At 39.5% G+C, this 14,707-nt stretch overlaps 1 protein-coding gene across 1 annotated transcript; it reads right to left on the reverse strand.

Moving 5' to 3' along the window:
- Positions 1–14,488, reverse strand: FRRS1L (ferric chelate reductase 1 like). Its single transcript, XM_030235308.2, has 5 exons — positions 14,281–14,488; positions 12,512–12,596; positions 11,895–12,033; positions 8,348–8,594; positions 1–7,927 (listed from the first exon to the last, which is right to left on the reverse strand). The coding sequence occupies exons 1-5, from the start codon at positions 14,486–14,488 to the stop codon at positions 7,755–7,757; spliced, it is 852 nt and encodes a 283-aa protein (XP_030091168.1). The 3' UTR covers positions 1–7,754.
- Between the last annotated feature and the right edge of the window lie 219 nt (positions 14,489–14,707).

Raw genomic sequence — 14,707 nt, forward strand, 5'->3', positions numbered from 1 at the left:
AGGCAGTCTTCTCACATCTGTTAATTTGCTAATGACCAGCCTCACTGACTTAAGTGGAATTAGTCAGGCTAAGAAATTCAAGACCATGGCACTGGAAGGAATTATTAACATAGGCAGCACAGACCTCTTTAACCTCATGGAGACTTTTTTCCCTCCCTTTATAAATGCCACACCACACATTTTCTTAGACTAAAAAGGCATTTATTGCAACAGTTTTATAAATATCATTGTCTGTCACTGTCAAATCGCTAACAAGGCTCACTTGAACACCAACATTTAGTAGAAAACAGATGTTACAAAGCAATAGTTTAGGGCATGCACTTATTGTAAAGTAGTCCCATAGGTCATTGTAATTTCATTATCTATTCACTCAGTGTTATTTTTGCTGAAAAGACTAGAGCACAAAGAAGTTTGGCAAATTCCTCTGGACTACAAAACCTCCATTCCGCACTCCTATCCAACCAAATGCTCGTTGACTTCACATGGCTGCTGAGTATTGGCATACAGAATGAAGCCTGGCATAGAGAATGCAGAACACCACTTAACACTATAGTTACAAGTTTCTTATTTGTATGTTTTATCTGTATATTAGTCTTGACAAAGAACTGAATAAAGTCAAAAGGTAGAGATGGCATTTCAGCTTCAACCGTTACACTTCATGTAATAAGAAACAAGTGGTAAGAGTTAACACAGTTATGACAGCCAGCTTATTTGCAAAGAGGTTAAAGCAAACCAGACCTCAGGATATATAAATCAGAAATACCAAGATATAACAGGCATCAGTTATAACCTAAACAGAATTCAACATGCTAACAAAATATATCTGCCTAAATAAAGGCTAGGAACATCACACACAAATCTCAGGGTCCCGTTTTTTCATTTTTCTAATGAGTTTATAGGTCTGAAATTTAATCTTTGAATCCCTTTGTCAAGACTTGAATGATAATTCCAACTTTGAAAATTCTATTGTGGTAGTTTTTTATATTTCAATATTTATAATTTGTTTCATATCACCAAAGGTAAAAAACAGAAAAAGAACCCATTGATTTCTATGTGAGAAGTCAAGTATTTCGAAGCAGACACCATATTCTGGAGTTAAATAACAAGATTTTTTTTCCTCCTAGGTTTAACTGTGGCATCTGTGCTTCCTTCCCTCTTACCCTAATACTCCATATGACAGCATTCTTTTGACTTATTGAACTTATTCTTGTTTCAGCTTGCATGCAAAAAAAGTGAAAATAACACTGTAATACGTCTAAGACTGTGAGGCTAATTTTTGTACTGAAGAAAGAAGGTGTGTGTATAAGAACTGCAAACATAAACACCACACACATAATATCTCAGGTTTATATATTTTCTTCCTCTATCATTCTGTCTCCCCAAAATCAGCTAGGAGTCTGGGAACATGAAAGGTTATGTGTTTTGTCTCCAGAGCAGAACTTAGCCTTTTTTTTTTTTAGACTATCTTGTATAATTCTCAGACTTTACATGCACACACAAATACCTTCAGCTAAATCACATTGCCTAAACATGAATTCTGTGAAGAATACTTTTCATTATCTAAACCTTAGAGATCACTGTTGTGAAAAATCAGGAATATTTTTATTCCTTGGTACAAAATCTAAGTGATTTTTTCATTTATTTAGTCTTCTACCAATGCCACCATAGAAAATTAAACTGAATGACGTCAAAACTAAGAGAGAGATATGAAGCTAAATCACGAGTTACCATAAAATGTTCGCTTCCCTGAGTAAGCATTGGAGCCAGAACAGATTTGCAGCTGCTCAGCACTTCTGAAAAATCCAATTACTTCTTCAAAAATGCAAATATGAATTTGAGAATCATTTAGAAACAGCTCAGAAAAGTACTGGCAATTTTGTAATGCTCCAGTCTATAAAGAGTAAGACACCTTTACAGAAAATGTCTTAAGAATGCCACATGAAAGTTCATCTTGCAAGGACGTTCCTAATTAGCCTTTAACTGCAGATCTGATCGAGCCTATGTGGAGCAGCAGCTGTTCTAAGATACTGGATGTGAAGCCCTGCACTTATTCCAACCCCACAGTGGTTTGGAAGAATATTCCTACTTAGCTAAGAAACACAGAGATAGGACAAAAGCAACAATTGCGAATGGCCATGGAACCTTGTCAGGGGAAGTTCAGATGGGACCTTGGGAAAAGATTCTTCTCTAAGAGGGTGCCCCATCACTGGAACAGGCTCGACAGGGAAGTTCAAGGAGCATCTGGATGATGCTCGGAGTCATATGGGTTAGTTTTAGGCAGTCTTGTGAGGAGCGTGGCATTTGTTGGGCTCTAAGATCTGTATGGATCCCTTCCAACCTGAGACAGTCTACGAGCTCTAATCAAAATACTCAGTAATCCAAGGGCAAAAAAAACTGTCCCTTTCTTTACAGCAGATTCATTGCTATTGCCAAGTTGTAACACAGATTTTCAAAGCGAGGAATGTCTTTTAAGTCTGCATTTTCACACCTATCAACTCCATAAGCTGCACATATCCTCTCTGACATTTCAAAATTGCACTGCTTTTGCCTCACTCTCTGAGCCCAAATTAGGTAAGTTAAGTAACCATGTTTAAGCATATATAATTCTATCAAGCCCACTGTGAAAATAAAAAAAAAAGTTACCAAAGGGATTACTTCATATTTATAAAAAATATTTAGAAAAGGAAGGCTTACCTAGATCTTACAACGTATTTGCAAAAATCAGATACCTCAACGTACAAACTGCATATAAATAACTAGATAAGAAAAAAAATGTAAAAAGCTGGAATATGGTTATTTTTCTTTCTTTTTTTATTAATTTTTGTACACAAGGACTTGACATTTTCTTTAAATTCTTCCTGCTAGATCCATCTCTATCCTGGGCAGGCTGAGGGAGAGCTGCCCAAAGAGACTGCTACAGAAACACTAATAATAAAATTTTAATTAGAGGAGCTAATGTACAAATCTGTCTTTTGACACTCAGACTACAGCCAGCAGGGAGCACCTGCTCACTGGCCATTCTACAACCTGAGCAGGTACTCCCTGCTGCCTCTGGGGTCTTGTTGGGTTTTTGTACCTCTGAAGGCCAGATCAAGCCTCCAGCTCTTAACTTGGAGCCTGACAGCAGAGGACATATTGTGGTATGGTCTGACCTGATGCCCACATCAGCCCTTAAACATCTGGGACCTGCCTGAAAGCCAAGATCTCTTTCAGGTCAGACTCTATTCCTTCCTACCCCTACATCAAGTAATACTTACATGGATAAAGACTGCCAGATGGGCACTGCCACACATAAATTTATACAAAACCAGAAAGTACGCCAAAACCATTCCATTGCCTTCCTTGTTATTTGTCCTTACTGCCAGTCTTTCCATTCTTCTGTTCCAAACTGTTTGGAGTCACCAATGCCTCACTATGCAGCATTGAAGCAAACTGCTTTGCCAGTTGCATTATATGGGGTTGAAAAGGATCACATCAATTCATGTAAGCTATGCACATCCACAGCTCCATGAAGCACTAAAACTTTGTAATATTTAAAAGTATTTCTGATTCTATTATAAATCTAAGGTTCTATGCAAAGTCATCTTTTGTGTAAAACACTAACATAATAGCTACTTCTGAAAATAACTGGTATTAGACCTTATGTAATCCTTTGAAATACATATTTTCTTCTTGTTATGCCTATTACCAAATACTTTACTTTGGGGAAATTATTTGGAGATGTTAAATCAAGAAGAGGGTGGGAAGAAGTACACCTGCTACACAACAGTGTGCCAAACCAACGAAACCACAGAGACACAAGATGCCATTTAGATGCTATTAAAGTTACATAATTTGCATGTAAAGTTTAATTCTGCCTCTGGAGTACTGGAGGATGCAAACTTCCAACGGACTAAGAAATGGAGGGTCTACCCTCTAAAACAGGAATAATTTTCTTTTTTGTAAATCTCTCATGCATTGGAGGGATGAGAAAGTAAGGACAAAAAAAAAAAAAAGAAGAAGGTCCCTTGAATTTATAGTAGTTATATTAGTTATAGCAGTAACTAAGAAATAACTCATAGCTATTTAGTACATAGAGGCAGCTGCAGGGCTCTTTTTTTCAGGATATGATGCCCCAAGTGAGATTCAAGTCCACTGCCTGGGTGCCACGCTGATTGACACCACACCCCACTCATTCTCTAATTCCTGTGCTGAAGATGGGGAAAGTCAGTGCCAAACACAGCTTTAACATCATTTAACCCAGACTGGGAGTTTCTTCAGATTAGGGAGGCCACAAGTGTTTATTTTCTTACTATCCAAGTAGTGCAAAACCCATCAAGACAAAGAAGGCCACAGAGGGAGTTCAAACTTTTCTCATCAATATGTTCTCTTTCAAAAAGAGAATACTTCCCTTGTAATAATAGAAGACACCATCATCTGTTATCTAGTGACATTACCAAATCAGCTAGGTGCTTTTTTTTTTTTTGAGGGGGGAAATCAATTAGCATCTCACCTATACCTAAAAAAACTCAGTTATTAAATACCAGCGATGAAAAAAAATTATGCAAAAAAAAAAAATCTTTCTAATTAGTAACCACAGTCAAATTTCCAAACAACACTATAATCTAAATATGCCCTCTCTAAACTCAATGCCTTTGTATGAAGTCACTCTGCAGCAAGAAATTTTTAAAATTAAAGCACATAGGAAATATGCTTTGATAGTTGTTTGGTAGTAATCATACTAAAGAAACAAAAAATTATTGGAGAGGGAAGCATCTGCCTCCTTTTCGCAAACACACCTTTTCTTCTACTTTGTGTTAGTACCAATCAATTAGAAAAAATAACAAACAAAAAAATCTTTGAAATGCCACAAACAATTAAAAATTACTTTGAAGTCTGTTACTTTATAGTAACTTTGTGTAACAGGGATAAATCCTGTTTTTCAATATTAAAAAGAAAAAGAAGACAACATGTGAAAACCAAAATAGTCTCCATGACAAGTTACTATCCCCACTCAAATGTTAAGACTTACCAAATATCATACAAACTTACATACCACATTTCCCTTATAACCCTTTTCTCCTCAGATTTCATCCCAACTACCAACTTCTAGATGCTCATACCTCCATTGTTGGGCAACTTGAATTCCACAGTCCTGATTTTCACACTGTGAAGAGGAACTCTTAGATAAACTCAGTGCTAAACTCAACCATCCACTTAAATGCCAGATAATAGATTGTTTTGCTGCTTCCTGTGGCCTTTTATTTCCTCCCTTTTGATTAGAACTACTTTATTAGGCAAATTAAGTACTGTGAAGCTTAGATGAAAGATTTTTTAGAAGTGCACATTTCTGCTACTACTTCAACAAGAGAAAAACATGATGACAAAAACACAGCACACTGACAAGTAATTTGAAAAAGGAATAAAAAATTATGTAAAATACTTTGCTTTTGCTTCAAATCCTGAACTTTACCCACATCTGGGTCCATATATGTAGAAAACACATTGACTCTGTCACACAATTTTACCTTGGTATTATTATTGTCATCTATAACATACCTGTATGCTCAGGTCCAACCAGGCTATCCTAAATCCAGAGCTCTATTAAAGAAGAAAAGAGAAGCCAAACTGGGTTTCTATCCTTGTTCAGTACCTTTAAATTATTAAATTAGCCCTTTAGTGGGTAATCAAGTAAACAGCTGAAACAGTAAAAACCAAGCCATAAACTAAAGCAACCCTCAGGCTCTGAGAAAGAGCTGCAATATCTCAGCTGCCTGAGAGAATTTACCCTAATGATTTCTTCACTTCACCTGTTTGCAGAATGTAAAGCTCATTATCCAGGCTTTTGCTTATCTGCTCCAGCCAATCTTAAGGCTAAATTACACAGCTGTTGTGGGCCAAAGCAGACCTTATTAGGTGGTCTCTACTTGATCAGATGATGAGTAAGTTAACCAACCTGAGAGAAGTAATTCATACTAAATAAAGCTACTGTATGTAGTTTATAAGTTCACTTCTGAATTTCTTTTCCCTTTCCTGAACTCTAGTCCAGTAATTTTATGTGAACAAATCCTTAAAGACATCACTGAAAATATAAAATAATATTCAATCTTTTGAAATAGGGATAAAGTGTTTGATATGAAGATAAGTTCATCTTCAATCTAATTCATATACCTTAAGCATAAGTTTGAAGAATTCTGAGCCTAAAAAAACTTAGGTCTACAGACATCAATCTGTGAATAATGATGCAAACCCAAACAAGCTAATTAATCATTTTATACTCCATGCAGCAATGACAATAGAATGGAGTTGCATTACATATACTTTACCAGATTCTATGTTAGAGAGTCCTCAAGTGTATCACATTAGATAAAACTTTGGCACTACTTAGGTTTCAATTCTACTTAAGTAGAATTTTAGTGTAAGTTGGCAAGTGAATGAGTAACCTTACCTAAGCACATTTGACTGCTACATGTAAACGTGTCATACACTTCCTATTATGTAAAGAACAGAAATTCTTCACTCCAAGTTTTTATTATAGTCTGTGGCTCACAAATGCATTATGGCACTTTTCATCTCTGTAATATATAGCATTCCTCTTGTACTATTCATTGGTGATAAAAACAGCTAATGTATTTCCTTTTTAGCTCATCTTTTTCCACAATACCTATATTTTAGCAGTGGTTTGATGAACAAAAGATACTGCTGTTCTTATTAATCCCTGTCTTTTCTTACAAGTAATCTCATTTATATTTCTTTGTAAGATAACACCAGCTGCCTACAGTCACCCTTAACATGAACAGGATTTAGTGGCATACAACACAGAAAAAGAAATTAGTTCATACTACTGCACAATTACTTAAAAATATATTTACATGTCAGCAAAATTGCTTTTTTTTTCATAAAAAGAGAAAAATTGATTTAATCTATTAGGAGGACAACCTATGGCTTGTTGGGAACTTTTATATTCTGCATGTTTTACACCGGGTGTTCCTATGTATGGAGAATTTATATTGCTGTATTCTCCCTTTCCCTTGTTTAAATTACTTTATATCTCACTCTTAAAAGAAGTAGGCAATTCTTTCAAAGAGGCTATTGAAACACAATAAAGACATTCATCACCTATTTCTGTTGAAAAAAAAATCATGCTAATGCTTGAATATGCAGGTTTAGTTTTGGAAAGTAGTACAGCAAGTACACTTTGATAAATATTAAAAAAAAAAAAAACCAAAAGAAATTGGGATAACTATCCACTATTGAAGGGCAGTTTTTATACTGCTGTGTTGGTTTCCAGGTCTTAATATTAGAAACTGCACTTGTAGTTATGCTCTCTGCCTTAGAAGTACCAAACAGCATTGCAGTGTTTTCCCAAATTTGCTTTTTTGTAGCAATTTGGAAGGCAATTTTGTTATTTGATAAGATGTCCGTCACTAAATTCACCTGAATACACATACCATGTTTTGGGAGGCACCCCTCCCAAACACACAAACACACACATACAACATTGATTTTACAAAAGTCTCATCTTCCTTAAGCAAGTAATCACAACACTGAAAATACTCTCCTATGTGTTCACTGATTTTCTTAAATGATTTTTCACCACTCTGCCACTCAAGGGAGATGGTTATTTCACTCTTCTGAGAAGCTAACTATGTTCAAAAGCAGCTAGATGAGGATGGTGATGTGATATAAATTCCGAAAGAAAAATGCATTGTCCATCCATATAGCCGTCCATCCTGAGAAACTTCCACTGCCAAATTCTTGCTATTTCCCATTGGTCATGGGGTTCCCATCAATAAATAGAAAGTCAGTGCAACAATGAGGAGCAAGCAGAATGGAGAAGAGAAGGTCTGATAGGCAGCCGAAGGCATGAAAATATCTTCGTACTTGTAAATACTGACAACACGCTCTGACACGGGTGGAGAGTCGATATCATGCCGAGTTATAGAACCTTTAGCAGGTAAGGGCAGAAAGAAACAAATTCAGATGCAATTTTTTCTATAACTCTGTTTTTTCTATAACCCTACTGAAGCAATAGGCAGGGAGGTAATTTTCAAACCTACGGAAGCATGCAATGTTACACTGTCAGGGAGTACAAATGAAATTCAAGCAAACAACAAACATCCTTCAAATGAATTAAGAACTTCTAGTTATGAAGTTCTTCCAAATCCAGCTTTAGGAACTGGGAATAGTAGATATATAGCCAGGAAAACAAGACACGTCCTGTCTTTATTTTTTTAAGCCTCATGCTGCCAGAATTTTAATTCATTAAAATAAAAGGGTGGGGAGAGGGTGTGTCTAGCAAGAATCACATAACTGAAAGACATTTATGAATTTTGGCACATCAGCTCAGTTGGTGACATCAACTTACCCTGGATTGCTGGGCCCCAAGCAAATAGGTAGTACCAACTCAAGTGCAAGTCTACAATGGTTTCTTCTCGGGGAACATAGACAGGACGCTTGAATCGACACGTTACGCGGTTGTTTTCAAAAACCCCTTCCTCATCCCTAGCAGGATTTCTCTGGATTTCTTTAGCCCACTGACCAACATTATAGAAGTGCTGTATTCGGACTCTTCCGTTATCATCATGAACACAAGCCATAACATCATCTCCTCCCTACAAGGTTAAAAAAAAATTCAAAGATGGAAAACAAATGGTCATAAAACACTTCCTCGTTTATGTATATAATTTTAATTAGTCAAAGCTAATCAAGACCTGGGATGCTCTTTCCTTGTTTCCAATTATATATACACAAATATTTGTATCCCTAATCAGATGTCTTCAGTAAGATTGAAAAGCACGTTAAGTGGGTAGCAATAATTACATACCCTTACTACCTGTGAATTCTCTTTTGGATCTTTCTAAGAGTTATTTTACTTAACATATATTTGTAGGATATGGTATCACTCTGAGATCACATAATTAATTGATCTGTGGAAGGCTGTTGTCCTTTGTTATTTGTGAAGTTCTGGCATACTGCTTCATAAAATGTTGCAGTCTTGAATCCCTGATATGTACAAAATCCACTGCATCAAATCATGGACAGAAAGCCAATATACTTTAGTGAGACAGAGGAAACAAACCTACTACATATGAGAAAATAATAGCATCGATTACAGTAAGTTTTTTCTAATCTCTTCTCATGTTCACTTAAGGAACAGCATTTCTCATATCTCTTATTTCTTATAAGAAATGTTGTAATAACAGAATACAGTACACCACAAGATGCAAAGAAAAAAGTAATCAATATGTGCTTCTTCACTTAGCATAAGCAGCCACCAAAGAATCAAGAGACAGAAGGGAGAAGGAGCCACTTCTTTGTAAAGGTCATTCATGGAAATACTAAAGCAGTTGCTGGAGTAGTTACTCAAGGTGACTGACAGAGTGGTATAGCACAGGGATGACCATGAACTTCAGCAGTACGACCCCACAGAAGCCTTAGCACCAAGAGCCATCAGAACACTATCCAAGCTGGATGAGTGCCACAGCTATCAGCGCTGTATTTTATACACAGGCCCTACTCCTCCCGTATCTTTCTGATATGTCATACTGATGAAAGACATGATGCTTGCTACTGTGATCATTCCTTAGTTCTCTTTTACAGGGAAAAGAGAGGAAAAGGGTGTATTTCAGCACTATGGGAATATTGCAATGTGCATTTGTAAAAGATGTGCAAGAAGTGGGTGGAAAGAGAGGACAACTATGTAAAACACATGCTTGAACAGTTTCTGCACCTTGGTGCTGCTGCAGACCTTTCCAGCCTCTGTCTTGAGACTATCACTGTTCTCCATAACTTATTTCCCAAATTTAACTTTTATACATCTAAGCACAAATCCCTCATTCTTAAGTACAAAGAGGCAAAAATAAAGGTGTTTTTACACTGAAGGAAGAAAACTAAAAGGGAAATAAAAAAGCATTTTGAATCTCAGTTAACTGAATGACATTTCAAAATCTTGCCAAGGCACAAAAGCCTGAAAGTGGAAAAACATAATGTTTTTTGAGACAAAGAAATAGGTCATAGGACTTTAAAAAAAAGTCTATTGAGGACACAAAATAATTTTTTTTTCCTTAACTTCTGAAGCTATTCAGGCCACACCATTTTGATTAGGGCCTCCAAAGCACAGCCCATTTCTCAGAGCTAAGCTGATTTGACCCAGAGCCATTTTATCATCAAAGCCTGTGCATCCCAGGACACCAAAACATCCTGGAAGTTATGAAAAAGATGAAGTCAGCAGGAGAGCCAGAGAGGAAGAGAGATGTTAGCTGGTTTAGCCTAGCTGATTTATGGGCATTACATGATATGTGGAGCAAATTTGGAAGCAAAACATTTCACTTTAGACTTCCTTTATTCTTTTTACCAGAAGCTCAGACTTAACCTGCTGCTTGCTGTGCCTGCTTTCCAAGTGGCTGATGAGAGGAGGGAAGTGGGACCCTGGGGTCCGCTGCAGGTACCTCAGAGGTACAAACTGGTAACACAATCTGATAGTTTGGGGCAGATACTTAGAGGTGCTGAGCTGCTTTGAAAACCATAGTGAGTACCTGCATTGGCAAGCTTCTAAACTCTTCCCAAAATTTGGCTGTAAGCTGTTCTTTACATTAAAACCAGAAACTGTTCCTTGTGACACAAAAACCTTCTATAGTCACTGTGTTCATTTACAGTGTTATATTAAAACATATGTAGTAATGACTGAGAAGCACTTGTCCTCACATTTTCTTTCTATTTCTCATTTTGGGTCAAATGATGCTTTAAGTTATATCCTTCATTTTTTTCCTGTACTGCGTTTGTATATAACTCTGAACTTCATATAAAGGGTCAGCAAGTTCTCTTTGCAGCTTAGTTAGACAAAACAATCCTTTTCCAGCCTGAGAACGAAGGACATTGTTGCAGCTTCAGGCACAAAAAGTGTAAACAAGACTGAATTGAGGAGAGCAATCTCAGAGGATGGGACTTCATAAAACTGCTGTTAAGTCAGCAAGTCTTCCAATTCATTTTTTGTGGGTCCTGTCCCAGGACATCATCTAATTCCTGTATTTTTTCAGACTGCTACTTTCAACACCACAAGAAACAGTCCTTTCTTTGACTTGTGATTTAGGACATAGGTCTATGTAGTCAGGAGTGTAGGACATAGTTCTATAAAGTCAGGAGAGTTTCTGTACATGAACACCAACATTATAAACTGCATTTTAATCCTAAACATTTTACCAAGGATCACAGACAAAACATCTTTGCATAAGTCATCTATTCCCCACATTTTTTGAAGTCCACACATTACATGCTTCTGTTTTGCTCATTGAAGTTCAATGAAAAGTGGAGCTTTTGAATTAAAAAGTACAGGAATAATAACAATAACAATCCAGAGGAGAGAGAAGAAATTTTAACAAGACTGCCTTCTTGAGTATAAATGTTTAAATTAGCATGAGTCTTTTTCTCACATATTTGTGGCTTCTCTGGAACAACACATGGGTATGAAAAAAACCAAAAAATTTCCCAAGTTAAAAGTGAAATAAAAATTTATACTGCTGAAAGTCAGCTGATTTTCTCAAGAATAAAATTATTTGCTATTCAGTTTACGATGTGTCTTTTGCACAAATTAGACTGACATAAAGCACAACAGGACATTTCCATGTGAATTGGCTAATCCCTAAGGACTTTTCTAATGAAAAGGCAAAAAGCTAGTGACAGTCAAACATTCAGAGCTGAACTGAAATACTGTTGCAGTTCTCAGGGAAGAAGGGAAAGGAGATGTTAGGAAGGATGAAGCAGTTTTCTGTGAGGCAGTGCTCCCAGGGGGGCTACTGAATGGTGCTTTGTTTTTAGCAAGCCACCGATCAAATATATAAATGTACAGAAACCATTTCTATCCCAGCATGTGAAAGTGTGTATATTGCCAACATGAAAACCTGTACATATCTTACCATTTTCTTGTCTGAGGAAAATCCCACTGCCACCCAGCCATCTGTGTCAGCACTCAACTCAAATTCAACATCAGCTCCAATTCTGCGGTAACTTAGAAAGTAGTCACAAGTCTCTGCATTGCACCCAGGTTTACCATACCTAAAGGGCATTGGAAATATACATAACACTTTCCTTGAAATTTCCTGCTATGGAACTTAATTAAGGTTTTGCAAGAAAAAAACTAAAAGAAAGTATTTTGGTATAATGGCAGTAAAGCTTATATTCTGCTGGACATAAAGTAGCACTAATTTTCTGCAAGTACTACTCTTTTAGTGTATAGTATTCAAACAGTACAGCAAACAATAACACAAAATATTACTCTGTTGACCTTCCTTGTTCTGTTTTTTTAAGTGCTTCATGAAAACACAAGAAAGACCTGTAGGTCCATAATTATAACAGGTATTCTTAAATAATGTCCTTAAATAATATATGTCCTCAAATAAGACCATACTATAGCAGTATGGTCTTACATAACAAACATTTATTTAAATTGCTATGAAACACCAACCAGATTCTCCAATACCATCAGTCAGCATCTGTAAACATAAAGACATCTGCACTCTTATCTCAGACTGACCTGAAGCATCCCTTGGTTTTTCCACAGTCATCCACTCTGATTTTTGCAAATGGGTCCACAGGAGGAGCAGTAGGGAAAGGGTAACCTGAATAATCAGAATAAATCATTACTAAATAAAATACAAGGACTAAAGAGCAGGTCTTCCAGTAACATTTACTTTGATGATAACTGAACTTTTCAGATAAGTGACTGCTTTGTCATGTACAAAATCCACTGCTCAGATGATCCTGGATCCAGGTAACAAAGTAACATAAATAACTGAAAACAAAACTTTTCTAAGGTTTCCTACATTCATCAAGGAGGGAGAAGAATGCTGGAGGGCAAAAGTTAAATGTAAGACAGCAGGATCATGGACTATTGCAGTCAACTAACAATTAGGGATCTCCACTCAGCTCTCTGTGCATTTGTAGTCCCCTCAGGAAATCCGTAAGAGAGCCCTTAGCCATAAATGACAGCATTAGCTATAAATGCAGACAGGGCACCAGATGCAGAGCTGTAGGAATTGATACTGAAAGGACCCTACAGTACATCCTCCTTTATGAAGTAAAATAAAACACACACTGCAGTAAAAGGTAAGAGAGTATCAGGGCAGAGAATTGCCTGCAGTTATGGCCTTCAATCACTGGTGAAGGCAGACCAGAAGAGCCAGATAGTGAGAGTCATGATTCCAACCTATCCCGTCTGCTGGACTGTAGTACCAAAGAAAAAGTGAAAAAGTTTACTAACAGACCTATTCACTCTTGGCTTGTGGGAGCTGGAGTCTGTTGCATAAGCACAGATATTTTAATAGGATGTTCTTTTACTTAGCCAGATAAAAACCAAAGTGCTACGTGTGGAACTAGAAAGTCCTCTGAAAATGCTTCATTGAGAAGGAAAAGTGCTTCATTGAGTGGGAAATGAACACTGCAGTTAGTTACAGCACCAGCACACAAACTTTTGATCTACACAACTTTGGGCATTCGGGAGCCCTGATTTACTTCCCTAGATTTCTGGCAATGGTAATGGAGAAAGTATGCTGTAAGCTGCAAATCACAGTTACACTAACTCTATCAAGGGCAGGTAAACTACCCTGCATAAATAAGTTTGCAGAATTTCACAGCAGCGTGTAGTGGCGCATTACTGAAACACAGGTGACAGGACATGGAATTTTCTCACTCCTTACTTATTTCCAAATCCATTGAACAAGTGGTTTTCCATGCAGCCTAGCAGCAAAAGTGGTGTTTTAAAATTCCACCATTTGTAAATTCAAAAAAAAAAAAAACCCACACCAAAACGCACGAACACGCTGCTTCTTGACACTTTAGGGCGTCACACATCCTTTCGAAGCCCACACACCCCAGGACTCTTTTTTACGCTACCAGCCCGGAAAGCTTTGCAAGAGGGGAAGGCGAGGGGCCGCCGACTGGCCCCGCTCTGCGGGAAGGCTATGACCCCCAGCCCGCGCTCCCGCCCGGAGGGATGCCCGTGACCGGGGATGCCCGTGACCGGGGATGCCCGCGGAGCGAGGCGGCGGCCCTGCGGAGTGCGGGGCAGGGCACCCTGCGGCCCCGGCCCCGAGCGGCTGCGCCGGCTGAGGCGGCCGGGCCGGCGGAAGATGGCGGCGGGCGCTGGCCTTCGTGCTGAACAGCGCTGCCACCGCCTCCCGCCCGCAGCCCCCGCGCCCGCCCGGCCCGGCTCGGCCCGGCGCTCCCTCCCGGCCCCGGCGGAGCCGGGCCCCTCGCCCGCCGCGCCCCGCCCGGCCCCGCCGCCCGCCCCGGCCGCCGCCGCACCCTCCTCGGAGAGGTAGCGCAGGTCGTAGAACTCGCTGGCGAAGGTGCCGTACGAGGAGTCGTGGTGCCGCGCCGCCTCCTCGCCGTGCTCCCCTCCGCCCGCCTCCCGCCGCCCGCCGCCCTCCTCCGCCGGGCTGGCGGCGGAGCCGGCCAGGAGCAGCAGCAGCAGCAGCAGCCGCCGCCGAGCGCCGCGGCTCCGCTCCGCCATGGCGGCGGCGGCGGCGGGGCGGGGAGGCGGCGGCGCCCGAGCGCGGCTCCGCGGGGGAGCGGGGGCGGCGGCCGGGGGGGATCCAGCCCCGGGCACGGGCGGTGCCGGAGGGACCGCGGCGGTGGGCGAAGAGACGGCGCCGGAGGGTGCTGGGGGGAAAAGGTGTCGGGGCGGTGTGTGCGCGGGAGCGGGATGCGGCGGGAGAGGGATGCACTGGGA

This window comes from Serinus canaria, chromosome 2, assembly GCF_022539315.1.
Source record: "Serinus canaria isolate serCan28SL12 chromosome 2, serCan2020, whole genome shotgun sequence".
NCBI lineage: Eukaryota > Metazoa > Chordata > Aves > Passeriformes > Fringillidae > Serinus > Serinus canaria.

Bases quoted from the DNA above. Each gene is read 5' to 3' on its own strand.
- FRRS1L (XM_030235308.2), bottom strand. From the start codon at position 14,488: ATGGCGGAGCGGAGCCGCGGCGCTCGGCGGCGGCTGCTGCTGCTGCTG. The intron at 12,034-12,511 runs GTCAGTCTGAGA...AATGCCCTTTAG, and splicing joins AAAACCAAGGGATGCTTCAG to GTATGGTAAACCTGGGTGCA. The intron at 8,595-11,894 runs GTAAGATATGTA...TTAACCTTGTAG, and splicing joins TTTCCTCAGACAAGAAAATG to GGAGGAGATGATGTTATGGC.